General features: G+C 42.7%; 1 protein-coding gene across 2 annotated transcripts in view; it reads right to left on the reverse strand.

Moving 5' to 3' along the window:
* Positions 1-1,486: 1,486 nt before the first annotated feature.
* The window catches only part of CDK19 (cyclin dependent kinase 19), a 118,777-nt gene continuing 92,344 nt past the window's right edge, over positions 1,487-27,919 (reverse strand). Inside the window, exons 5-13 of one of the 2 annotated variants that reach the window (XM_080937620.1) lie at positions 23,490-23,547; positions 14,373-14,504; positions 9,902-10,045; positions 9,675-9,744; positions 5,865-5,937; positions 5,252-5,349; positions 4,669-4,747; positions 3,794-4,060; positions 1,487-2,222 (exon numbers count right to left, since the gene is read on the reverse strand). In XM_080937620.1, coding sequence (XP_080793746.1) covers positions 2,094-2,222; positions 3,794-4,060; positions 4,669-4,747; positions 5,252-5,349; positions 5,865-5,937; positions 9,675-9,744; positions 9,902-10,045; positions 14,373-14,504; positions 23,490-23,547 — 1,050 coding nt within the window. In that variant the 3' untranslated portion in view covers positions 1,487-2,093. The remainder of the gene's footprint in view (positions 2,223-3,793; positions 4,061-4,668; positions 4,748-5,251; positions 5,350-5,864; positions 5,938-9,674; positions 9,745-9,901; positions 10,046-14,372; positions 14,505-23,489; positions 23,548-27,919) is intronic. The other variant, XM_080937619.1, reaches the window with a different exon arrangement.

Raw genomic sequence — 27,919 nt, forward strand, 5'->3', positions numbered from 1 at the left:
AATCACTGCGGTCAGACACAGGCGTGCTTCCCCATAACTATTTACCATAAAGTCCAGAAGCACAGTTACCAAGTGGGTTCACAAGTAAACAAAAGGACCTTCATATCACGTGACATTTATAAGTCAACCACATGGCACGGAGCCCCACTGAGCTTGTCCTTCGCTGGACTGGCTGTAACAAGGAAACGTCTCCTGTTCTGTTTTTCTCCCCAGCAGAGCACTGGGCCTGTGATAAGGAAGCAGTGGCCCAAGACAAAGAGACACCAGGGCACAGGACGGAACCTCATATAGACAGCTACATTATGCAGGAGGCTGCTTCTTATTTTAAAAAAAATATAAGGGATAAAAAAAAAAATGTAAGGAGACAGAAATTCCTCCCAATGAAGCATGTCACATGTCAATGACTTCATTTTCGGTCCTGGTATGCATGTCACTATACAGCCTTTATTACTATTTAGAATCATCATTATGCTGAAGTCAGTATGGTCCTGGCTGGCTACAGTATCACATCAATAGTGCAAAATGTATACTGGCTTCCAAAAATCTTATTTTACTTGGATATGGACCCCAGAGTATCATAACCAGGTAGATAGGTTCACAAGAATAGTTTTTAAAAATGCATATAGTTTGCATATACAACAATTGGCTATTCATTCTAGCTCGAGAAACATTGAAAAAAAAGGCTGGTGCTGCTAGGAACACCAGACCGTGGATGTTCTTGCCCCTACAGTGCAATGGGAGCTCTAAGCCTTTACATTTCCTCTTGATTCTGGAGGTGGGGAGCTCCTTAAAAGTAGCTAAGAAAGAACTCCCTCTAATTCGTAGACCACGGAAATGCTAATATCCACCTCATCTGCTTTACACTATCTGCCCATAGCTCTTAGGCACAATTATGAAGTTTTTCCCTAGGGGCAAAAGAAAGCAGTCAGTGCAATAAAAAAGATTCTTGACAGCGTTAAGTCTCAGTAACAGCAAAATTATGCATACATAATACATACTTCGAACATGAATGAAACCTAAAATTTTAACATGCTTTAAAAATAGTCACTTTATGCGTAATGTACATACAAATGGGAAAGACTGCAGATGAGCTACAGGCTGTTATTTGAGTGTCCTTGATTATGAAAGAACGCTCCTCATGCTGACCCGATATGAAGACTGAAGCAGCTCCTTGAGAGAAGCCTCTGACGGCACACTGAAAAGACTTTCCTTCACGTGGAAGAGGCGCTTTGATCAGCATGACTCCTTGTGAGGTCCTAGGGCAGGAAGAAGTCTCTTCAGACTTCCCAGGTGAGTCCCAAAGGACTGGATTCCATCAAAGCTCTTGAAACCTCTTTTAAAGTAGACTTAGCTGCATGAAGTTAAAATTATAATTTTAATTACTGAATATTATTCAGAATATGATGATTCTGGGAACTGAGTTCCCCATGAATGATTCTATAAAATCCACCAAGTACTTCATTTCTTCATAGCATGAGCAGTAGCTGCAAAGGCCTAAGCTGTTTTTGGTTGTGGGCACAGCTGTCCCACATTTGTCTTTCACTAGACCTTCCCTGAAAGAGATAAATAAAAACATAATAGTAAAGTACTTTGGGACAGTAACAGTTTCTTTTTAAGACTTCCAAGAGCAAAGCAGTTAGTCTGTGAAGACTGTGTAGTGCTTTAAAAGGTGCATTTGACTGCTGCTGTTAACTCAGTTCAAGAAGTATAAAACTATACAGCACTGGAACCCTGTTCCTACAACATTGAAATCCCAAGAGAAGATAAATTATGATTGCTGCAGCGTGAGAAAGGTGCACCAGAAAGTCCTTCAGCAACGCTGAAGGATGCAGAAGTGCTGGGTAGATCAGAAGCTTCATCAGGAAAGTCACAGAGGAATTCATGCGGGGAAGAGGGCTGGGGACACTTCATGAGAATCTTCTTTAAGTCAACGAAGAGATATTAGTCCTTCAAAACACTCAGCATGCAAAGGTTTCCTCTCCAGCATCTGCGCTTTGCATGAAGTCAGTCTTAACTGTGGGGTTCTTTGTAACGCAGATACCACCCTGCCCGAGCCTGTGCTCCAAGCTCTCTGAGGCCAAGCGGGCAGTGGGTCAGTACCGGTGGGCCTGGTGAGGTGGGTGGTACTGGGTACTCTGCTGAGATGACGAGTAGCCTAGTGTCCCCTGGGACTGAGAGGACCCCTGAACGTTGCTTTGGTAATTCAGGCGAGAACTGGAGTGCTGGAAAAAACAGAAAAGGGGTGCAGGGAGTTAGTGACTGTAAAGAGGGGTCACAGGAGAACAGACATATTAGCTTCAAATGCTGAGGCTCCTCCTGCTCAGACCCACAGCGGCTGCTATGGTCTGCTTCTCTGAAACTGTGGCTAGCTCAGACCGCACCACCCTGGTTGGCACTGACTTTGGCGAGGTAGTGGGGAGGGAGCTACGCTGGTGAAGAAAGGCAGGAAGAAAGTCTCTGAGATGTCATTTAACCTTTTTCATGACATCTGACAAAACAATTTGGTAAATGAAAACAATAGAATCAATAAGATAATGACCACATCTTGTGGATTCTAAGTTTCAATAGTAAACTGTGACTAGAAAACCAGTCTTTCAAGCAGAGTTTTCAGAGACAGAAGCTAGGCTGACAGGAAATGCTAGCAGTAAGGGGCATCACAAACTTCAGGTAATATTTAAAACAAAATATTCTCACTAAAAAAAATCTTATTTCCCATGTAGAAATTAAATAAAATAATTTTCCTACTCTACTGGCCCTAAGAGATCAGGTGTGAATAGTTTTTAGCTAAGACCCTGTGGTAAAACAACTTTTAAAATGACACTTTCTTTTTCAATAGGTAGAATAATCTACATCCCTGTGGTGTGTGTGTGTGTGTGTGTGTGTGTGTGTGTGTTTTGAAGGCAGGGTCTCACACTGTACCCCAAGCTGGCCTAGAACTCATTATGTGGGCCACACTGGCTGTGGGGCTCTCAACAGCCCGTCTGTCTCAGCCTCCCCTTTCTGAGGTTCAGGTCGGAGCCAGCATACTCCTCGTTTTGAAGTATGAAGCATACAAGCTTATCCTGAAACAGGCCAACCTCACGCATGGAAACTACTACACAAGGCAGTGTGTCCTCACAGACAGGTCAACATGGTACTGAAGGTGACCCAGCCTTGAGTACAGGAACAGATGTCACACTGTTGTGACAGTGTAAAAAGGACCTGAAAGGCATTTCATTCCTGGTAAATTCTAGGACCAGAAGGTTCGAGCAAAAGGCTAAAGATCTTAGTTTCCTTAACTAGTGGAACAGATGAGCAATTTCCTTGTCTTAACACCCAAGTCTATCTAGTGTTATCACAACCTTCCTATGACTTTCAACTGTCCGAGGCAGCCCGGCCCTTACTGCTTCCCATGTCTATGTGGCTACTGACTATCCTCCCAGTGAGAGCAAACCTCCTCAGGATCTGTCTCTATGCTAAGTGTTCTTGATTCTGTCCAAGTAAGACACTTGGCTTATGCCATGTCTTTCTGACCCAATGTGGCCAATATGGATAACATTTCCCAGAGCCTCAGGGCTCCCTCCTTTCTCTCCGTGGGGTGTTATGATAAGCAAACTGTGATACAAAATATCTCACAAGTACATGGAGTATGACTAGAAATCATCCTTTCATATACTGCTAGAAATCTAACATCTAACTTTTATATAAGACTCTGGAGCTAAAAACTATTTAACTCTAAAAGGATTGGTTAAAAGTCAATTTCCCATTTTATAAAATATATTCCCATCAAAAAGAAGAAAATTTAGAGGTAAACCTGATAATCGGATGGCATAACAGGCCCGCCTGAGTTTGCACCCGAAGGCCCGATCCGGGGCTTCTTGTTTGGAGGCACCTGGCTCAGTCCCGAGTCCTGGCTGTGCTGCAAAGCCGCGCCAGCGCCCCCGCCACCGGCAGTGGCTCCCCCAGCAGTTCCATTGGTTTGGGCACTGCTCTGCTGTGGTGGAGGAGCCTGTGGGGGGGCTGCTGCCTGCTGTGGGGGGGCTGCAGGCTGCTGATGTGGGTTCTGCTGCTGTGGCTGGTTCTTTTAAGGGGAAGATAGATCAGAAATTTTACTGAGAAGCCAGATAAAGGAAAAAGTTCATTTCAATGCTTGATATGCACATATGACTAGTCGCACACCTGGGGGCACACAGGGGTTGACAGGTGTCACTGGAATGACTGAGATAGGTAAACTCCAAAATACATCATTCTGAAAAGCTAACACAGCAAGCCCAGGATGCTGATGCTACCGGAAGTTCCCTGAGACTGTGCAGCATCTCCAAATGAAATGGTTATTAAAGAAGGTGTGTGTGTGTCGGGGGGGGGGGGGGGGGGGGAGTAGTGCTGTAAGGCGCGCAGGGTAATACCTCACGCTCCTAAAGCAACCAAAAGCCCTTTTTTTGGTCAGGACTCTGGCAAAGAATGCTGGGGAGTGGCTAACAGTCAGGTAAAGGCCTGGAGGCCCTGCAGAAGCTCAGGGGTGGGGCTGGCACTCGGTGAACAAAATGAGGAACAGCTCGGACTAGAATGAGGGGCTAGTAAAACAAACCAGGAAGTTCGTTTAAACCTCAGTACACGACTCAAGTGTACACCCAGTTATCTTTCTGCCACTCTTGCTTCCCGAAAGCCAGTCTCGCACAAAGCTTGTACCTTGTCACCTTTCTCTTCTGGTTCATCTTCGTTAAGGAATTCTCTTTTGGGGTACGGAATCTGGCAGCCAGCGAACACACTAAAACCATTTAAAGAAATTCATGTCAGGACCTGAAGTCTGTAATTTGATCACTTTACTTTTAAAGTGTACTTTTTCTTTCTTAACTTATATCCTATTCCTTACTGTGGCTGGTGTTTGCTGGACACCTTCCAACCAACTTAATTTAAGCAATAAGGAAGAAGCAAGTCAGAGTTGGTCCTTTCTGCTGACTATCGCTCTCAATGTCAAGACAGGACTGCAGCTAGCAAGCTCACGTGTAAGACACAGAACCCTGTCCACACTACCTCAGCAGCACCGAGCTAACTGACTTTGTATCTGCTTCAACATAAAAATTAATTTCCTCTCCAGAAAAGCAAATGCATTTCTAATATATAGTGCTGGAGCGCACGCCCGGCGAGGTGAGGAAAGAGAGCCACAGGCGTCACGAGCTCCATCCCTTAGGTCGATGCTCCCCTGGCTTTCAGCAGCATCCAGCACCTCTGACTTGGAGCAAAGACCATGGAGAAGGAAATGAATACATACTCTAATGTTGGCAGAGGGTCTTCCTGGAAATAAGGGTCCTGCAGAGCCTGCTCTGAGGTGATTCTCTTGGTTGGATCCATGGTGAGGAGTTTCTGAAGCTATCACAACAAATAAGAAAATGACAACATTCGGAAAAGATTCCTGACATGTCAACTACCTGAAGTTTATGTAAACGTCTAATGTGATTAACAGCAAATACATGTCTTACACATATGTGCATACACATGTGTATATGTATATACAGTCTGCTCTTCTATGTGGGTTCCAGGGATTATGGATCAAACCCAGGCTGTCAAGGCTGGTCAGCATGTGCCCTGACCACTGAGCCACCTTGCTAGCCCTCACATCCCCTTGAACAACTAGCACTATACACATATTCAAAGAATTACCAAGAAGGGCCCTTAAAATAAAAATCATTTAATAAATTAAGACTAGTAGTCATAGAAGATTCCTCAACAGATTAAAATTTAATTTCTCAAGTATCCAGCAATCAATCAATCAATCAATCAATTTCCTTTTTCCTTTGAAAAGGAAGACCAGGTGGAACCCTCTCACAGAGAGCAGGACCAGATGCGTGTGCTTATCAGGACTTGATCTGGGGAGAAGCACCTACCAGGAGGAACACTTTGCTGTCAGGCTTGACCTTGTGTTTCTCCATGTACTTTATGAGGCTGCTGTTGGCATACCTGCAGGACACAGCACAAGGCAAGAGACACATGTGATTCCCATCCAAACGGGGAGCAGTTCAGGCCAGTCTCTAAGATACGTGTGCAGACACCTATGGACAAGCAGGGCCGCTATAAACTAGGCTGCAGAGTTTTAGCACTGGAGTCTCTACCATCCTCCCATCTCAGCCTCCTAAGCAGCTAGGGCCAGGCCTAGCCTAAGAGACACATGAGAATTTTCTTACTAGCATTTTTGTAATAGGAAAACAAACACTCCACCAACCTCCCAAACCCAACAACCAAATATCCAACCATTGAAGAAACAGAAGTTCTAGGTACATCAATTATTAATACTATTTAAAATTTAAATGACTTCAAAATATAAAAGTATAACCCATTGTTAGTGTGTGATAATTTCCCTTTTCTGCCTTTTATAATTTATATTTAAAGCAGAATTGGTGCCTCTTAAGAGTGTTTCAATAGGGTGGGAGACAAGGGGTAGTGCACACCTTTAATCCCAGCACTCAGGAGACAGAGGCAGGTGGATCTCTGAGTTCTAGGAAGTGGAGTTATAGACGGTTGTGAGCCACCCTGTGGGTGCTGGAAACCTAACTGGGGTCCTCTGCAAGAGCAGCAAGTGCTTATAACTGCTGAACCATCTCTCTCTAGCCCTGTGTTCAGTTTTTGAGATAAGACTTTGCTGTATTTCCCAGGCTAGCCTCAAACCCACTTCAGCATCTTAGGTGTCTGGGACAACAGGGTATAGGTCACAGCCCAGAGGTAGTTCAGTTACACTTGTGACAAGTTCCCGAGAACACTCACTCTCACGGAGGAATAAGAGCACAGATGTCTGGTCTCCTGTACCCAGGAAGTACTCAGGTGTGGATCAGAGAACGCACGCACAAGGTACATACTGGGTTCAGTAATGGGAGGAAGTCTGACAGTTTACAGAGAAATCAAGTTTCTCTCTCAGCCTTAGGTCTTCTGTGTCCAGTCAGCTGTTCCTCAGTGGACGCTGGATGCTAGGTTGTCACTATCACATAAAAAGCCTGACCTTGTCTTACAGCTGAACTCAATTGTGTAACTACAGCTGTACTGTACTTTTTTCTTAGTGTGAACACTAAGATGAACTATTTATCTTTTGAATTATCCTGTTCTAGAATCTAAAGAGTTTCCAAAGTAACATAAACTGTTAAGTATTTATCAATTGTGTTTATTTAAGCAATTAGGTTTTGAAAGTAAATGTAATGATCTCTTTCAAATGCATTCTTTCTCTTTTTTGGTTTGTTGAGGATTAAATCCAAACACTTCCCAGTGAGCTGCATGGCTCCCTCAGCCTCACCTCGCTTTTTAGTGAGCTACCTGGAACTGACAACTTAGAGCAATTACAAAAACACCTACTTGTCTTCCTAGCAATGCATGTGCAAAGTACTTTGGGAGTCCTTTTTCTCGGATATGATAAAGCAAGTTACTATTCTTTTATTGTTTACCTGAAGTACTAATTTGTAGAGCTGGTTTCAATATATTTGCTTTAGTGATTTCTTTGTTGTTTCTTTTGTTTTTGTTTTGACCAGGACCTCATTATGCAGCCCTGGCTGGCCTGAAGCTCCACTCTGTGGACCAGGGTAGCCTAGTCTTCTTCAAGGTGTATGCTACTGTTGCCCAGACTGTACTTACCTGTGTGCAGGGCCTCACTCTGCAGAAGGCTCGGTTGGGGCTCAATCCCTCATCCTCCCATGCTCAGATTTCCTCATGAGCTGTTACTACGCTTGGTTCACTTCAGTGACCTTTATGTGCTATATCAGACCCATGGCCGAAGTCAATAGACAATCTCTGTACCTGCTGGACCCCGTCTTCCGTCATTTGTCGTAGGGGAAAGGGTGGGCACTGATCCAAGCTCTTTTCTTCTTGGTTTTGCAAGGGACTGAAACCAGAGCCTTGTCTATGCTAGGTCAGCACTCCATTAAGCTATAACCTAGCCCTATGCAGTGCATTGGGAGCAGTTAATTTTAAATTAATGAACATACAGTATGTGCTAAACCACAGAGATGCACATAATGGTGTTTGGATGATTCATAAAGCAGTAGTACAGGATGTGGGGTATAAAGGCAGCAATGTAAGGACTAAGTACAAAGAGTGAGCAACAATCAGTATGTTGAAAGGGGTAAGAGAAAACTAGGAAACCATGTATGTGAACGTCCAGAGTCACAGAAAGCTGAAGGTATCTATGATGTCTGGGCTACAGAACATGAAACACGGAGAGGTCAAGAGATAAATCTGGTGATACAGAAGCCAAGGTTTGGCAACAGTTACAGAACAGAGAGCAATGAGAACTTTTGCTATACTTACCTATTTATTGAGACAGGGGTTTTGCTTATATAGCCATGGCTAGCCTGGTACTTACTACATCATAGCCCAGGCTGCCTCAAACTCATGACTACTGATCTGTGTCAGCCTCCCAAGGATTAGGTTTACCTTGTATGCCACCATGCCTAATTTCTTCAAGTTTGTCTTTTTCAATACTACAACATGGGAAGAGCTGAGATGAAGAACGGGAACAAGAACACAGGGGAAAAAATGCCACCTCAGGGCTGTAAGGGCAGCCTGCTGGTGTTCTAACTGTACTTGGCTAGGGTAATGAGCAGAAACAGGCTCAAAGTGTTTCTACAAGAATTGAGTAGATCTGCTATTTGGGTCCAGTGAGGTAAGGTGAAATGAAGGAAGAGGGACAGCTCATTCTGTGCCCCACTTTGAAAAAGCTAAGTATTTTTGTGTGTGCACACACATTTCTGTTTGCATGTATCACAGGGTGCATGTGGAGATGGAGAACAAGTCACATCCAGCTTCCTAGCTAACTAGACTCCATCCTATAAGCCAATACGCATGCATGCACCCATACATGCACGTGTGCACACACTGTCAGCTCTTGTTCCTTTAGAGAATCCTGACTAACACACATGTCTGCAACAGTCTGTTCACTCTGCCCTGTGCTCCTCCTCAAAGCCTTCCTGCCTTTTCACTACAGCATCTCAGTCACTGACCGTCACCCAGACAGGATGAAACTAAGGCCTCTATCATATTAAAACTAGCTTTTTATTGTATTTTGGCTGTTTGAGACACGGTTTCTCTGTGTATCCCTAGCTGTCCTGGAACTTGCTCTGTAGACCAGGCTGGTAGATCTGCCTGTCTTTGTTTCCTGAGTGGTGGTATTAAAGGTGTGTGCCACCAGGCCTGGCTTCTGTTTTTAAATCTTACAGCTCTAAATTCAGCATATATATTTAAAATCATTTGGAAAATGTTCTTTAAATCACAGGCATGACAGGTTAACTAACACTGGAGTCTCTGGTGTAAATCTATACACTTTTCTTTAAAGACTCTTTCTCCTTTCCGAGGGAAGCTGCTGTCTGTATTAACACATATGAGTATTTGTATCACTCACAGGATTCATGCTGAGACCCAATTTCTGGCACATATCAACGGGGAGGCCTTCAAATGTGTTTGTAATGGAGGTGTCTGTGTCCGTGAATGATACTCATGTCTTAATTGATGAGGCTCCACACAGAGTTCGCCCTCTTTGCCTTCTACCATGGGACACCAGAGCAGCAAGGGCAGACACCTGCTCGCACACGCACCCTGGACTTCCCAGGCTCTGGAAGTGTAAGAAAATTAATTTCTGTTGTTCTTCAACTACTTAGTCTCAGAGTTTTGTTCCTGTGTTTCCCAACATTCATGGGCTAAGATAATCTGGAATTACTTACGTTGTTCTTCGAAAGTCTTTTTGAAGTGTTGGGTACTCTGGCATTTTTCTAATATCTTCCCAGTCTTTATCTTTTAAAAAAAAGGAGGGGGGGGTAATAGAAAATATCTTATTCAAAGTCTAATTTTTTAGTTTAAAAATAAACAAACAAACTTTATGCATGTGTTTACAAAGAAAGACTTTTGAAATGTAACTCAAAATAGTATTTTGAAAAGGGCAACAAATTACCTGCAGGAAACCCCATGACACTAAATATTCGATCTAGTTGGTCATGATGAAAAGGATTGCTTGTTTTTATATCCTCCTGACGACAGTGGAAAATGGGTTCTGAGGTCAAGAGTTCAGCAAATATGCAGCCTATTGCCCAGATGTCTATGAAAGAAAAAACAGCCTTTTAAACAAATGGATTTATTTCCTTAGTTACAATTCCTGGATATACTTCCAACACACACACAAAATTACATGCATATTAAGGAAGCCAACAGAAGCTGGGATGTACTTCACTTGGTAAGAGCTTACTTGAGCATATAAGGTCTTAGGCACCAATTGAGCACCACAAAACCACAGGCCATGACATCACACACCTGCAATCTTGTACTTAGAAAACGGAATTATAGATCATCCTCAGTTACATCAAAAGTTCAAAGCCAGACTGAAATATAAGAGATCCCTCTTTAAATAAACAAAATCAAGACTTACATAGAGCCAGCAAGATGGCTAAAGGCATTTGCCATGCAAGTGTAATAATCCAAGTTTAACCCCAGGAACTCACATAAAGGTATAAGAAGAGAATTAACTCCTCTGCCCTTCACATATGTACTGTGACATCCAAGTGTGTATGGATGTATGTGTGTGCACACATGTGCAACATGTATGTAACATGAGATGGTTATATCATCATATAAAAGACTGGAGGCCAAATAAAAAAGATGTTTACTTATAAATTTCCTGGTAGAGACAGGCTTTGGAAAAAACTCATTGGAAACAATGGGTTCTTTCTAAGAGGAAGTCCGAGAGAACATCTCACTTTATAGCCAAGGCTGGCCTCTAACTCTAATCCTTCTGCCTCATTGCTCCAAGGGCTAGGACCCCAGGCTTGTGCTGCCATTCCTGACACAATGAATTCCAGACTCTTACCACTAACGTATCACTGCTCATCTAACTACTCACAGTCTACCATCAGCTAACATAAGTTCTTTAGTCTTCAGTCTGTACAGAAAGCAAAAGACTGTGAAAAATTCAACTTCTGCCTGCAAAACTATGAAAGTCCACTTCCCAACAACTCCAGTCTAGAAGCTAAGAAGCAAAGTAAGTGGATCCAAGCACTGCATGCACCGTCTTAACACCCCTTAGCTGTTGCCTCACCATGACTGAAAGCTTCGGGACAAAGTTTGTAAGGGGCTATAATTGTGACTCACTGGTTACATGTGATACTATCTCTATGCACAAGACCCCACCAGCAATAAATAAATACATTAAGTTTTACTAACTATATATCATTGTATTTGTACTTTATATATTGAAGACATAGCATACAGCACTTTAAGATTATACCTACAATGTCTTGTTATATGCATAAGTGAGCTTACTTTTGAGTACATATTAATATTTGTCCATTTTGAGAAATGCTATTTAGTATATATAAAAATAGGCAATATTGCTAGGAATATGGCAAAATGTAGAAAAAAAAGTGTACCACAATGCCAAACACATCCTGAAGATAAACTAAATAAGCACATGGTTTCATTATATTCATTAACTACCACAAATGTCAGTATGCTCTGTTGTAAACCAAACTGCCAAGAGAAAGCCATGTTGGAATGTCTCTCTTCTCTGGCCATTCAGATGCTTCCATACACAGACATGAGCCTTCTGGGTAGTGGGAAATTGCCTTCAATAACCACTGTCTACCAAACCATTACCTGACATCAGAACAGGCTGTACAACAAAATCTAATCCTCCTCAATGATCCAGCCGAGGCACCATCACCATGAATGTCCATCAGCACCAAACAGTAACATCTGCATTGACCCTTAACCCTCCCATTTTCCATACCATGCTGTCTGTCCCTCTTGTCCCTAATGGCTCCATCAGCTTTCTTCCTCCTTGATGCTTTTAATATCGTTAGTGAGGACTCTACTATACATTGCTAGTCATGTTTATTCCTGATTGGTTCTTAACTCAAAAAACAAAAAGCAAAACGTAGACTTCCTCGCAAGCTGTTAGCATAAAGAACCTCAGAAAAGCAAGCAGTGTGAAACGGTTTCCTGACAGCATTATTTTACAATTTGTGTTCCCATCTAGTTCTTACATCACTTACACGTGTTTCTGACATGACCAGGTATGGAGAAAGATGAGAATGAGTTAGTATGTATATATTTATATACATTGTTATGAATATACTTTAAGTCCAAAGATATCCCTATCTTAATAATGGAAACCCAAAGACATTATCTTAATTTCCCTAAGTTCTACTGTGAATGAATAATGAGGACTTGGTTGTTGTGACTTTGGAAATGAGCTTACGAGTTCACTGCGTAGCACAGGCTGGCCTTGAGCTCACGCACCACCTGCTTACATCACTGTCCTCCGGAGTACCAGCATTACTTGGCACCTGGCAAATAATTATGCTTTTATGTCATGAGCTAAATCTCACTAACTGGGCAAGCAAATAAGTTGGCAAGGGGGCAAAGCTCAATTTCAGTTTTCCTTACTCGAGGAAAAATAGTTGATTTCTAACGTACACCCAAATAAATAATAACAAACACATCTATTTTCCTACATTTGTGCTTCTCAAAAAGTGCCCTGAAAAGCTGAGCTTACCACAAACTTACTGTATATATAGCACTGATTCTGGTGGATGTGAGACTTTGAATGAAAATAACCCCCATAGGCTCATACATGAATATTTGGTCCCCAGTTGGTAGAACTGTTTGGGAAGGACTAGGAGGTGTGGCCTTGTAGGAGAAAGTGTGTCAGTGGAGTGGGCTTTTTGAAGTTTCACATGCACACCCATTCCTGGTTAGTTCTCTCTGCCTCCACCTTGTGGGTCAAGATATAAACTCTCAGCTAATGCTCCAGCACTGAGTCTTCCTGCCCGCTAGAATGATCCCACACCATGACAGTCATGGACTCTCTCTGGAACTGTGAGCCCAAATAAAATTCTTTCTTTGGTAAGTTGCCTCGGCCATGATGTTTATATCACAGCAATTGAAAAGTAACTAAGATACAATGGAAAACCATCTTAAGAAAACAATTTGGCTACATACCCTTTTTCTTAATGGGAACTATCCCTTTCACATATACAAACTGTGGGTGAGGCCCAGGGGCACACGGATTGATGCTGACTCCACATCTTCCACTAGGTACTTAGTGTTGCCTTTGAGTTGCATGAGTACCAGGGTAATTACTAATGTGACCCAATGCATTTATGAATGACAAGGTCATGGTACATGCTGCAATGCCTTCTTCCCTAGGCCCTGAATTTTATACCATCTTGCCTGTTTTAAAGTTCTATTAATTTCCAACACACGCATGCACACACGCATGCACACACGCATGCACTCGGTACATCCTCTCAGACTTCTCCCCTATCTTCTGCTGCTTTCTGAGGTTATCTAAGGAACTAGTCTCAACAGTGAAGGAAAGTACCTAGATAATAAGAAAAGCAATCCCACTAGGGTGGAATACAGGTTTTAGCTCAGTTCTGGAAGCACTCCAGGCTTTGCACTACCCACAATTCTGAGTCCACTCGGGCTTTGCAGATGTTTAGTAATATTCACAAATGGTTTATACTACTTCAGCCCTAGGCTAGAATCTAAGTACTCTGGGTATCTGGATTTTGAAGAAATCAGATCTCTGGTAAACAAGGCCCTGTAATATGTACATACTCTTTACCCATGAATTAATTAGGAGGCTAAGGAATCTTCCTAAACACAGGAACAGCACTCACAGTGCTTTGAGGGGTTACAGCATTTTCAGATGCTTGCTGAACAGACACAGGATTTTATTTCTGGCAGATTTTGAGTGACAACCCACTCTTAGTGCCATAGCGAAGGTGATCAGTGATCTGCCCAGCAGCAGGAAGCAGTTTGGGGGAAGGAATGTGCAAGGAAGTCCCCACAAGTAAGGCACTGGAAGTCCAGTCCTCAGGGCCACTGTTCATTCCCTCTTTTGCCCTCTTTTTTTCTTCAAGGTACAGAAATTTCCAGAGCTTGAGGAAGATTCTTGCCTGCTAGATTTCTACCTAGAGCTGAGGCTTCTCAGCCCTCAGACAGTAAAATCTCCATAGTGCCTGTTGTAAGGAAGACCATTAAATCCTAACAAACATACTTATCATGGCATTTCTTTCCCTAGTTCCTCCTCATTCTTGGTGGTCTGGCAAGTTGCTGAGCAGAGCCATCCTACCTACTGTATTTCCTGCTGTACTGGACCAGCAGACCACAGCAGCAAGAGAGATGGCGGCGGGGTGTACCATGTCTTGGTTACAACACTTGGAAACACTTTTCTCTGGCACCACACTCCTGCCCTGATTTCCTTTTTGTGAAGACAGTTCTAATTGGCTTTCCCATTCTTCAGATCAATATGCTATGTGAGCATCCAGGAAAGAAGATGTGCTTGTTCTTTCCACAGCACTGACTTTCTTATGAACAATCTCACACTTGTGAGCATGCGACTTGTCAGTCATCCTGGCACTTACCAATGGCCTTTGTGTAATGCCTGGCACCGAGCAGAAGTTCTGGAGCCCGATACCAAAATGTCACGACCACTGGATCCAAATCTGCGAGAGGCTTTAGAGGAGAATTGAATAATCTGGCGAAACCCATGTCAGCTGAAAAATAAAAGAAAAATCTAAACTCAGTCTGGCATACTATCAGAGCCGTGCAGGAGCTGGTAACGGCCTTTGATTTTTCTAAGACAAACTTTTCCTCATGCTGGTTAGTAACTGTTTTATCTGTACTAAGATAGAGTCTTCTACCCTGTCAACTTTATTTACTGATCAATCAAGACACTAAAGTTTAAAAGTATTGACTTCCTGAGGAAAGATTTAAGTTCAGAGTCAGAAGTAGGACCCGAGCCTCAAATTCCAGGCTCCTGGGAGCAGGTAGGGCTGAGTCTCCTTGTTTAGATGATGTGCCTACCCACCTAGACTGTGAACCTACCCACCTGAGACTGCACCTACCCACCTGAGACTGCACCTACCCACCTGAGACTGTACCTACCCACCTGAGACTGTACCTACCCACCTGAGACTGTACCTACCCACCTGAGACTGTGCACAACCCACCTGATACTGTACCTACCCACCTGAGACTGTGCACAACCCACCTGATACTGTACCTACCCACCTGAGACTGGGCATCTACCCACCCGAGACTGTACCTACCCACCTGAGACTGTACCTACCCACCTGAGACTGCACCTACCCACCTGAGACTGTACCTACCCACCTGAGACTGTACCTACCCACCTGAGACTGTACCTACCCACCTAAGACTGTACCTACCCACCCGAGACTGCACCTACCCACCCGAGACTGCACCTACCCACCCGAGACTGCACCTACCCACCCGAGACTGTACCTACCCACCCGAGACTGTACCTACCCACCCGAGACTGTACCTACCCACCTGAGACTGTGCACCTACCCACCTGAGACTGTACCTACCCACCTGAGACTGTACCTACCCACCTGAGACTGTGCACCTACCCACCTGAGACTGTGCACCTACCCACCTGATACTGTACCTACCCACCTGAGACTGTACCTACCCACCTGAGACTGTGCACAACCCACCTGAGACTGTGCACCTACCTACCTGAGACTATACCTACCCACCTGAGACTGTGCACCTACCCACCTGAGACTGCACCTACCCACCTGAGACTGACTACACATCACTTAGTTCAGTATGTGCTGGAATTAGTTGCTACAAACTCAGAGTGACTGAGTTACAGGTGTCTCTTCCCAGCCGTGTTCAGGGACAGCTACTGGAGGCATGAAATCAGCTAAGGGGGTGGGAGGTGGGGGGGGCAAAACAGCAAATGTCCTAGAAAGCTGATTATAACAGCACATTGTACACAATCCTGAAAAGATGCACAACAGATAATAAATAATTGCTACAAAACATATAATACATAATTGCTAGAGTAACTCATTTAACAAAAACGTAAGTAAAAGCTAACTTAAGCATCAGGGGCACTGTCATTATAAGGGTTTAGAGATCTTTTTTATGGTTTCATAAAGAAGTACTTTATATTTGTAAGACCCTACACAATTTACACATGGCTTTTATACACATCATACAAAATCATTTGATTTTCATAACAGATTAGTGCTTTGCTTCTCACTTCTCAAGTGAAGAACTTAAAACCAGAGCACAACTGAATTAATTACTTGTCTATGCTCACAAGAACAGTAAGACATCGTACTTAAAGGAATGTGTTTTGATTTTAACAGCCATAGTCTTTTTGTGCTTTGGGGTTATTTGTTTAGTTTTTGTTTTGAGACCTGGTTTCTCTGTGTAATAGGCCTAGAACTCATTCTGTAGACTAGACTGGCCTGGAACTCAGAGGTCCACCTGTCTCTACCTCCTGTGTACTAGGATTAAAAGTGTGCATGTGTGTGTGGGGGGGTGTTGACATTAGGTGCCTTCCTATATTACACAATGTTGTCTAGCCATTTCCTCAGAGATAGAAACAATATACCCCAGCAGGGAAGTTCTTTAAACCTGAAGAGAAATAACTCAAAATAGCTTGAGAAGTCCCCGAAATTGGTCAGATTTACTAGGCTCCTTGAGGTCACTCTCAGACAGGCAAAGGGGCACAGAAGAGACTGAAACCAGACCAGCTGCCTGGAGGAAGGAGAGACAAGCCCACTTGCCTGGAAGAGATTTAGACCACTGTGTCACTTGGAAAGGACACTCAGCCTATTGAGCTGCCTGTAGGCTACAGGGTGTGCTCCAGGTTCCACCTTTTGAGAGCTGTCACCTGTGCTGAGATGGGCTTTGGTGATGTATCTGTCTTTGATCATTTCTGCTCCTATAAGCAACCCCTCACCTACTCTGCTAAGTAACCAATGAGAGATGAAGTTGGTCTCTGGTGGCATCGGTACTTTGTCATGAGCTCCCTATCTGTGGTGAGTAGGGTGAGTGTGTGGCGTTTCCCCAGGAAAAAGTTAGTGACACAACATTTATCACCTTATTTTTTGAGATAGCGTCTCTCCCTGAACTCAACACTTCTAAACTGGCTTGGCTGGCCAACAAGTTCCAGAAACCTCCTGTTTCCAACCCCACGCCCCTAACTCTAGGGTAAGAGATTAATTTTTAATGTGGGTGCTGGAGGTCTGAATTCAGGTCTTTCATGCCTGTGTGTTAGGCACTTTAACTAAGGCACCACTAGCCAGCTCTCTAGTAGCTAGATTCTTAAACACTGATCAATATCCAATAAGGAATACACATGGTAACTACAGACTACAAAGGCAGAGTCACAAGAATGATAAATCCTTATAATTTAAAATATACAGTATACATAGTACATTTTGAATGTGTAAGGGACCCAAATGTACTATAAAAGTACAAATGTAGATAACTGTAATTGATCATTTAATCTGAGGCTAAATATGCTATAATATGCATTAAATTATAATTGACTATATTGTTTCTTTAGAGTTTGAATAATTTATAATGCTTCATGGAGATGCTTTGAAGTATTGAGCTCTTAAAAAAAGAAAAGCTAACCAAGGAAATCGGTGCTAATGTCTACCTCTTAAAAACTAACTTCTCTCGTGATAACAAAAACAGTCAATATTCTTACCAATTTTACATCTATTTTTATTATTATACAGTACTGAGAGCACTATTTGATATAAGGACAGAAGCTAACTGTCTCTGTTGGTAAAGTATGACGACAGAAATTCATGATGGGATGCTGCTTTGCCCACTGAAAAGCATGTTATACTAAAGGCAAAAGCTAATGTTTCTCTTCTTATTCTCCTCCTACATAAATTTTAAATTTTTATCTATGTATTTATTTGCTCATGGAGACAGGGCCTCACCGTGTAACTCTGGCTGTCTCTGCCTCCTAAGTGCTGTGACTAAAGTGTGTGTTGCCATATCTGACTCCATCTCTTAATTAATTCACTGTCAAATGAAGCTAAGGCCAGAAGAAAATGAGTACAGTTCCATCCTACTGAATGAACTTTATAGGTGCTTTTCCAAATCAGTACTAATGGAAACCAAGTAAGCATCCTAAACATGGCTCTGACTGTTTTCTAAAATACAATGCATGTGAAAGTGTCCAATGAAATGGACGTGTGGGTGCTGACGAGGCAACACCAGACATCAGGCGAGGAGCAGCACCAAAGCCTAACACCCAGCAGTCTGCAGGACAGAAATGTGTCTCAGGAGTTGGCTCTGCTGGTTCCTAAGAAGCACTAAGTCCTAAGGCAGGAGGGTCTCCATCTCCTTTAAGGTACCCCCTAGAAGGCTGCTTTAACCACAGTGGAAGCAGACAGAAAAATGGAACTGGAACTGGATTTTGAAGTTTAAGTCTTTTGAGATAGGGAGGAGGAGAGATGTTAGATAAGCACCGCTAAATACTTTGGGTTTCTTAAGACAGGTTCTTACTCTTAGCCCAGGCTGGCCTGGTGTAGCCCCAGATAATCCTCTCTTCTCAACCTCTGAGGTACTAGGACTGTGGGCATATGCCATCTGGAGGGTGACTTCCTCAACTGTACCGTTCTGAGCCCAAGAAAAACTACACTAAAGCCTTAGACAGGGATCTGCTGGTTTGGTTTTTTAACACTGGGAATTGAACCCAGGATCTCATGCATGCTCAAGCATCCTGCCATTAACTGTGCCTCAGCCCCCACTTTCCTGTCTTTAAACAGTAATTCTGGAGCTGGGGAAACAGCATGGTGGTGTACTCATCTGGTGTGCACGGGGCTCTGTATTCAACCCCAGTACCACAGACACACAAACACGGCATTAAAACCAAGTTTATAAGCCACCGAATCCATGACTGTCACTCTATTGCTATTGCTCAACTTTATCTCTTATTTGTCACCAACCGTTAACAAAACTATAATCTTAAAATGCCTAACAATAAGGAAACTGTCCTGAGTAGAGAACAGAATTTCATGCTGACTACACTTTGGTGATTAAGGTTAACATAGTGATTGACAAAAAAACCAGTAGAGTCTAAGATGAAGATGATGAGTCTGCTTGGGGACAATGGAGTTCAGGTTGCCAGGAGGACCGAATAACAGAGCGAACAGACATCTGAACTGCAGACTCAGTTTTATTACATCTAAAATTTAAGAACATACATTGTCAAACCGTTGAAGAAATGATAGAGGGAAGCTGTGCCCAAAACCAGTGCTAAAGGTGCCCTGAAACAGCACCCCACGCAGAGCAAGAGTGGCAGCACAGTGCAGAAGGAGCCACACAGACCAAGGACTCAGGAGTCACGGCTCAGTGTCGAGAACAGTGACTGACACAAACCGCTGCATCTGCCAGGGCAGAGGTCATAACACAGGTCTGTTCGGACAGTTCTGACAGCAGAACGTGAGCGTTAACAAATTACTGTGAGTGAAACCGAAGGGTGAGCATTAAGGGCATCTTAGAAGTAAAGAAACAATGGGGGTTAGAGGGCAGCAACATGAGGCACGGGGACACAAATGCTATTGAAAACAAGATGAAGGTATAAACTCAAGTGGTAGAAAAAGTTGCAACTGGTCTTACAGAGGACGTGGGTTCCACTCCGGGCATCCCAGTGGTGGCTCACAATCATCCATGACACCTTTTTCTGGCCTGTACGTGATGTACATACATTCATGCAGACAACATGCCCATACCAGTAAGAAATAAACATTTTTAATGGTTATTGATATTTATTCGCTACAAAGAACTAGGGCGTTTCTGCTAAATTAGACAAATGTCTGTGAAACTCCTTTTAATGAACAAATATTTATATCTATTTGTAAAAATTTTCCAGTGCCCTTAATCCTTTGGATTGCTGATTAAATTTTTAAAAATTCAACTAAAACATTAACTGTTAAAATTCATTAACCAAAGCCTTTTTAGCTTTCTTAGCTAAACACACTCTCATTAATTCTTTTAAATTCTAAGATTTAACCGTTTCAGAAAACTTATTAATCTCCACATAAAATAACTGTGGACAATGTTTTCCCACAGTGAAGACCTGAAATAGGTGACTGTCAACTGATTACAATGTTTTACACTCCCTTCAGCCTGGATAGGAAGGACCCCATCAGGTATCTGAAAGTATCTCTTGTCTTGTTTGAAGAGAAAGTTAGAGGATAATGTTTCAATCTGTATTTTTTACCTCAAATTTGGACCAACTTCCAAGGACACAAGCACAGACTCACCTGCCCTACACTGACAAGGGAACTGGAGGCAGGCTGGTAACATCCCTAACTCTCACCCTTTTATCGGAATTCAGACATCTTCTTAAGTGCTAAGTCGCTAGTCCTTATTTTAGTACAACTGCAAAGGAGGCAACAGCATTACATCATCCATTAATCATGCATGAAGCATCTGCTTCCCCAGCGTCTACCTGACTGTCTTGATGCTTTAGATGACTCAGATGTTTTCACAGAAAACACTCTTCATTTTTCAGTATAACTTTTTAAAATCTAATCTTCACATCGACAGAGACCTACTTTAAATTTTCCAAATGGAACTGCATTTTAAGGATGCCTCAATTTTAAATCTAAACCAGCACCTAAAACCAGATAACTTCCTAATAAGTAAAGGGAATATTAACAGGGCCCGGCCATTTGTATTACTGTGTTGTTACTTGCTCAGACTTCTACTCACTGTACAACAGCCAAGTGCACTGACACCCAATGGCTTTGAGTTGACTCAGAGTACACAAAACTAGCAGCCTTCTAAAGACAACACCAGTCATGGTGCTGGTATCAAAACCACAAAGGCTAACGTCAAAGGAGACCGCAATGCAAGTATCGGTTCTAAACTAGGTTTGGAACAAATCTACTAAGACTGATTTTTAAAACACACATTTTAAAAAGGATTCATATTTAAACACATAAAATTATTCTCCCCCAAAGAAGAAACTTACATCAAAGAGACCATACTCTAAATCCCATGTTTCCTGACTAAATGAATCTCCAGAGTGCTCCACACTACAAGCCGAGATTTGAAAACATTGCTTCTTGACATTCAGGACACATTGCAGAAAGAGGGTGGGGAAAAGCTACAGCTGGAGGACAGGGAGACTGTTGTAAAAGGCTGCCTCTTGCACACAACATGGACATAGGGCTCAAGAACTCGAAGCAATGGGTACCTATGTTAAACCTGCTCACAAGGCCCCACCTCTAGCTCAGAAACTACTGGAAGCCAATGGCTGCCAGTGGGAGTGGGCAATAGTTGTATCTCTGAGGGCATGGCCACTGGCAGGTTGTCCAGAGTCAGGTAGACAGCCTACACCTGCTTCTACAGATAGTTCATTGAATTCTTCTCAATGAACTCATGTTCATGTTTTTAAAAGGGACATGAAGGTGGGAAGGCGAGGGAATAAAGGAATGTCTGGGTAGAATGGGGACTGTGGTAGAGATGATCAAAATACATTTTATAAATACATAAAACTGTCAATACAGATAGGTCTATAGAGTGAGCTCCAAGACAGCCAAAGCTACATATAGAAACCTGTCATGAAAAAACAAAACAAAACAAAAACCAACTAAACAACCCCCCAAAACAAATGTAATACATTATTTCATTATCCCAAATATCAAATGAAATATTTCATAATATTTAAATGATTATAGATAGGCACTGGGGAAAGCATATGAACTTTTCTGAGCTGGGGATTTGGTTAAACATGTTTTAACTTCACATGTAAGGTTTACATTATCCATCACACGTAACTATACATGTGAGATACAGAGGAATCTGACCTCAATTCTGACAGCCAACAATGTTATGTGATATGGGGCTTCCTCCTAGTGGATTTTAACAATTCCCCTCTCCTGGAAACTGTTTTCCTGCCTGTTCAGCTTCACCTTCACTAGCTGCAAGGAATGGGCCTTCTGAGCAGCAGGGACAGAAAGCAGCATCCAGCCTCACCATTTCTGGATGTATCAGTGTACCAAGAACGGGAGCTGAGAACTCATGTCTCGGGGAAACAGCACACTGGTGCTAAGGGTCAACAAGACTCATCACAACTTTGTGGGAAATCTGAATTTTGCAGGTCCAGGGTACAGTGAGCTCAGGATATTATTCCTCATTTCTGTGTCTGATCTTCTATCCTTTTAACCACTGGGTGAAACCTCTCGAATGGACTAACTTGACTGACCCCTAGCCTTTATCAGCAGAAAGCTCAGAACGTCATTGGCCAGTGTACTTAGCCCACAGCAGAGCTGTCCTACAGCAGGGCTGCCCACCTGCCCTCCTCACCACACCACTCAGCTCTGCTTTAGGCATCTGTCTGCCTGATGCTTCTGCCCACTTGTTGGGAAATGCCTTGATAGAGGCTTCTTTTTGTCCTGTGACTAAAAAAGCTTGTTGTAACTGCTTCTACAAGAGATCTCACTATTAGGCAACCTGACTCCACACTGGGAGGTCACAGTCACTCTTGTTTGGCTTATAATAACCTGTCTTCACTTGGGGGCAAGAGCTATGTTTGCACTAGCTGAGGTAAGAAAACGGAAGGGAGGCTGTAGTGTCCCGAGAAGAGGGAGCTGAGAAGGGCTAACAACAGGTAACGCAGGCATTTAGGAAGAGCCGTTCTTTTTCAGTGCTAAGAGGGAATAGCAGGTACCTGTCAGGCAGCCTTTCTCAGAGGAAATCAGTGACTATCACAGGCTATCTGGAGGGAAAAGTCTCAGGATAGGAGACTTAGTCATGGCTTCAAAGAGTGAGCAAGACAGAGACAGCTCTCTAAGTTTTTCTTCACTGTGGTCTCTGCCCTCAGAAGGCAGCTCTGTAGCTGAGGTAACATAAGAAAGAGTCTGCCCCACGGCATAGGCAAACGTCTGCATGGCTGTCTCTGGGGAGACACTAGCCCTTTCAGCTTTGCCAAGCGGATGTGTGTCTTCAGTACATGCCTTTAAGAAAACACGTGAGTGGAAAAGAACCAGGAGGGAAAGTGACTTAACTGTTAGGTATTTAGTGACAAGACTGTTTAATGAAGGTGAACTGTCAACTCCAGGCAAACGTTCAGAGCTGGGTTACTAGTTTAGAGCAGCTTCTTCTGGAGCTGGGCTGGGCAGAGGATGGAGAAGTGGGAAGCAAGCAGCAAGATGGATGGACAGGCTGTCACAGCAAGGGGTGGGCTCTCCCTGTGACAGCACCATTTACATCACCGCAGCTGCCCTGTGCCAGCAGCACTCAAGTTTCTGAGTCTCTTCCTGCCTAAGGTGATGGAACCCAGGTGAGTGTGAGGTGCACAAGCATTCACGTCAACAGGTATGCTGGTGTCTGGGCAAGCACACTGCAGAGGGTAGGGTGCTATCACTAAGTCAGGGTCAGGGCGATGAACTGGGGAGCAGGAGAGTGGCTGTGACATAAAACACACGTGGCATACTAGACGTGAGCAAATGTTTCTGAGGTCTGTTAACTGATGCCTCTGCTTACAATGGCAGGGTCTTATTCTGAGGAAAGAGCTGGGGAGAATGGGTGGCTTCACAGGCTACCTACATTTTCCAACATCTTCTCAATAAACACGGACAAAGTAATTTCAAAGAAAATAGACAACATAATGAGGGAGGTAAAGGGAAAACATTAGAAGTCACTCAGTTTCTTCATCAGTTAGCTGAGGAATAATTACCTACCTATTTTGACTCTCCCCCTTTCAGGACCTTCTCCCATTACTAGGATATTTGCTGGTTTCTAGAAATAAAAATAGAGCATTCAAATTACTACATTTATCCTTTTGACATGCTCCAAAATGGAAATTTTTTCATATGAAAATATAATTTTTCTGTATTTCATCCAGTCTAAACTAATTAAAGATTAAGCACTTTTTACAGTTAAAGCATTTTGTATTCTCGAAGTTAGCACTAAATTCATATAAACATTTTGCCAGGGAAACATACCTATTTTCAAAGTTATATCATACAAATAATTACAAAGTAATTAAAGCTACCACTTATATTTGTCCCATAACTTAAAAACCTGCCCAACTCAAATATACTTATTTTTAATGTGAAATTTCAAACCACAATCTAACTACTCTCACTTAAGTTAACCAAATGAGTATTCCTTGCTATGTATTTTTGGACTGCATTACAACATAACTGATATGGATAGACTCCATTAGAATTCACATCAATTACAATAAAAGTGAAAGTAGCAACTCCAAACATAGCCCAGCAGTGGTGGCACACTCCCAGTACTCAGGAGGCAGAGGCAGAAGGATCCGATTCAAGGCCAGCCTGGTCTACAAAAAAAAAAAAAAAAAAAACCTGTCTCAAAAGACAAAAGAAGACACACCCCAAAAAAGAATTTTAAAAAGAAAGAAAAGAAACTCCAAATACAAATTCAAAATGACAATAAAAGTCCAGTAAGAGTAAGCTATGGAATCCCAGCCTCAGGTACGGTGCCAACGAATGGAGGGAGGGGATCCCATCTCCTCTGAGAACCTGGGGGAAATGTATGCACTTAAATTCTACTCATTTACTCAATGAGAAGACAGAGGGACAGACATGCAGTGAGTTCCTTTTTGAGGGATCTTTTGACACCATCTCTCTTGCTGTCTTCTCACACCCAAACCATCCTGCCCACGCTTCTGATTTTTGTTTTAAGGAAATACTTCCTAGAAATCAGTGGACATAGTGGCTGGAAAGATGGCTCAGTGGTTAGAGCACTGACCGCTCTTCCAGAGGTCCCGAGTTCAATTCCCAGCAACCACATGGTGGCTCACAACCATCTGTAATGAGATCTGATACTCTCTCTTCTATATACATAATATGTATACAGAACACTGTATACATAATAAATCTTAGGAAGGAAGGAAGGAAGGAAGGAAGGAAGGAAGGAAGGAAGGAAGGAAGGAAGGAAGGAAACAAACAGTGGGCACATACACAGACAGTGCACGGAAGGCAAGTGGTACATTATGAAGGCAGTGCCTGCTGGGGCAAGGGCACAGAGAGTCCATTATCCAGCCTGAATGCTAACAGACAAAGAGCTGGGGAAAGGGGCAAGGCTGTCAAGAGGTGTGCCCAGGGGACACGAGATGTCTGACTTGAGGAGAAGACTCATGCCGGGTACTCTTAAATGCCAAGTGAGGCAGTCTGACCCTTGCACTGCAGACAGTGAGGACAGGAAGCAGAGACCAGAACTGCTGGAAGAGATTAAGAAGCACAGAGGGACTGGTGGGGCTGAGAAACAGTTTAGTGAAGTAAGTTTACAGGACTTTGTGACTGGGAGAAAAAAATGACAAAACCATGACAAAGATCACACTGAGACCCTGGCTTCATGTGGCAGGAAGAACTATGTCTTTTATGGAACCTGAAAACTATAAAAGTATTAACTTGGGAAGGGGCAACAGAGCAGGAGATGATAACATGAGGTGCTCAGGTCACACTAGCCAACAGACTGGGGACAGGATGGTTTGGAGTCATTGCCAGGGGAGTGTGATAACCAAGGAAAAGTCACCAGGGCAGAATGGGGAAAACAACATCAGGAGAAAAATAAACCTTCAGATTTCAAGGTTACTATCAACTGATTGATAATTGGGTCTATTACAAAATAAAGACTTTCAGGGATCAAAAGGAGATACATGACGACCTCAAGTCCAAATTCTAGTAGAAGAAGATGGAGAGAGGTTTATAATAGCGCGTTATCAGTATATTAAACTGTAGAGGAAGTAATAACTCTCTTCAAACCATCAGGACAATATTAAGGAGGGTAACTTTAGGAAAGATGGCTAGAATATTAATAAACAAGAGTAATTGCTTTTCAGGTTCATGGAACCCTACAAAGACACGCTCATAACATAACATAGACTTGGGGCTGGAAAGATGGCCCAGCAGTTCAAAGTACTTGTCATTCTTCTGGGAGTGTTCGATTCCCAGAACCCATGTCAGCCAACTTGCGATCAGTTCCAGAGAGTCTAACGTCCACTTCTGGTCTCCAAGGGTACATGTACCAGTTTATCATGAGAGTGCATGTGTCAAAGCACACACTTGTATGCACACACACTTTTAAGGTCAATTATGAAAACATAAGCCAAAATATCACATTTGGAAACTTAAAAAATATTTCTAAAGCATTCCACGCAAAAGGTGAAACTATACAAAAATGAAAAATTCCCAGGACCAAACTATGACTTATAACTTATAGATGTATGTGTGGAATGAAGCTAATAAAGAACTTACAAGGAAAGTTTATGGCTTTGAGTATTTTCAGCAAGAAAGCCTAAAGCCTAGTAAAGAAGTATGTGCCTGACATGTTTAAGAACAGCAGCAGTTGAAAAGAATAAACAAACAGAAGAAAAACAAAACACTATGTTGTATTATTTTAAAAAAAATTCAGGCAGCAATTTCAACCAGAAGGAAAGTATAAAATCTTTGAGACATCTAGAGGGCTGGGGGTGCAGAGGCTGGTTGGTAAAAGACTCAAACAAGCTGCATGTCAATCAATTCCATGCCCTCCAGGTGACACAGCAAGACTCTTAAAACCAAAATTAAAGTACACTAATAACAGCAACAAGGACTGAGGGGGCAGCTCAGTGGCAGAGCACTTGAATAGCAGGCTAATGACCTGGGCTTGATCTCCAGCACTTCAACATTAAATACATACAAAAGAATAAAGATCTAAGAATAGACAAGAAATTTGTGAGAGGCTATGCTGAAGGGCAGAGGGTGAGTATAGGAACTGTAGGTTGATGTCAAGGTGATAAATGACTGGACAGAAGAGACTGGGTGGGAACAAAGTTTAGGTAAGGTGGAAGAGAAGGAAAAGCGGGAGAGTCAAGATGGAAGAAGAGAGTGACCAATCTCCTCTGCATGGTTCTGAGTAGCCATGGGTAGATATGTATACTTTCTAGGGATGGATTTCTATAGGTCAATTTATCTTCTCTAGATGGGCTGTTTATATCTTTGTCAACTGGTTATAAGCTTATTGTGTAGAGGGATTGTGGATGGAGAATTTAACATATAAACCTGCTTGATAAGTTATTGATTGTTGAGTCATGATTTTACCAGGCTGTGGAGGACAGTGTGTGAAAGCAATGGCTGAGAGGCAGCTGGAACCAGCAGTTCCAGTTCTACTGCCTGCACGAGGCAAGGGAGTGTGGGGCCCATGGAACAAGATGTGTGGGTACCAGGCTTGGTAGCTAACCGCCTCAGAGTGAGACCACGGGGGAAGGGGCTATAGCAACAAAACCACAACAGGAGTTGGGTTCAAAGCAAAACAGTGGCTCAGGTAAGATGACCAATGAACTAGAATAAGAGCCTTGGGAGCCACAGCACTGAGAACTTGAAGTCAGTGGAGAAACAATTAAAAAAATGATGAAGGAACAGGTCACCCACAGATGGAAAAAAAATAAAAATGAGTCCTTACCTCATGGCTAATGTACGTACGTATATACATACATACATACGTTTCAATTTCAAAAGGAATAAAATATAAATAAAAGCCAAAAGTATGAATAAAAATACAAAAATAACCCTCTCTCTCTCTCTCTCTCTCTCTCTCTCTCTCTCTCTCTCTCTCTCCCCTCTCTCCCTCCCTCCCCCCCTTTTAAGACAGGAACTTACTACAGACACCAGCTAGCCTTAGCTCATATATCTCAAATTGGTTTCCAATTCAGGGCTCACCCGCCTCAGCCTCCTGAGTACAGGAATAAGAGGGTATACCATGACGTTTGGTGCAGGCTTCTTTTTACTTTATTTTTTAACTGTGTACATGTAGGTGTGTCTGTGCACATGAATACAGTGTCCACAGAAGGAAGGAGGTATCAGACCTGCTTGAGCTGGAATCTGAGAAGACTATAAGCCACCCAATGTGGGTACTAGGAACCAAACTCAGGTCCTTTGCAAGAGAAATAATGGCTAACCACTGAGCCATTTCTCCATCCCTGGGCAAAATTCTTTATAAAGACATTAACATTTTTTACCATAAAAGACTGATAAATCTGCGACATCAAAAAAGTTTTCAATAATCAAAACCAAAGAAAATTAAATCCACAACACAAACAAGGTATTTATAAGATGAAAGACCTTCTACAAATCAAAAGGAAAAGTCAACTGCAGAGAAA

This window comes from Micromys minutus (genome assembly GCF_963924665.1).
Source record: "Micromys minutus genome assembly, chromosome: 25".
In the NCBI taxonomy this organism is placed as follows: Eukaryota; Metazoa; Chordata; class Mammalia; order Rodentia; family Muridae; genus Micromys; species Micromys minutus.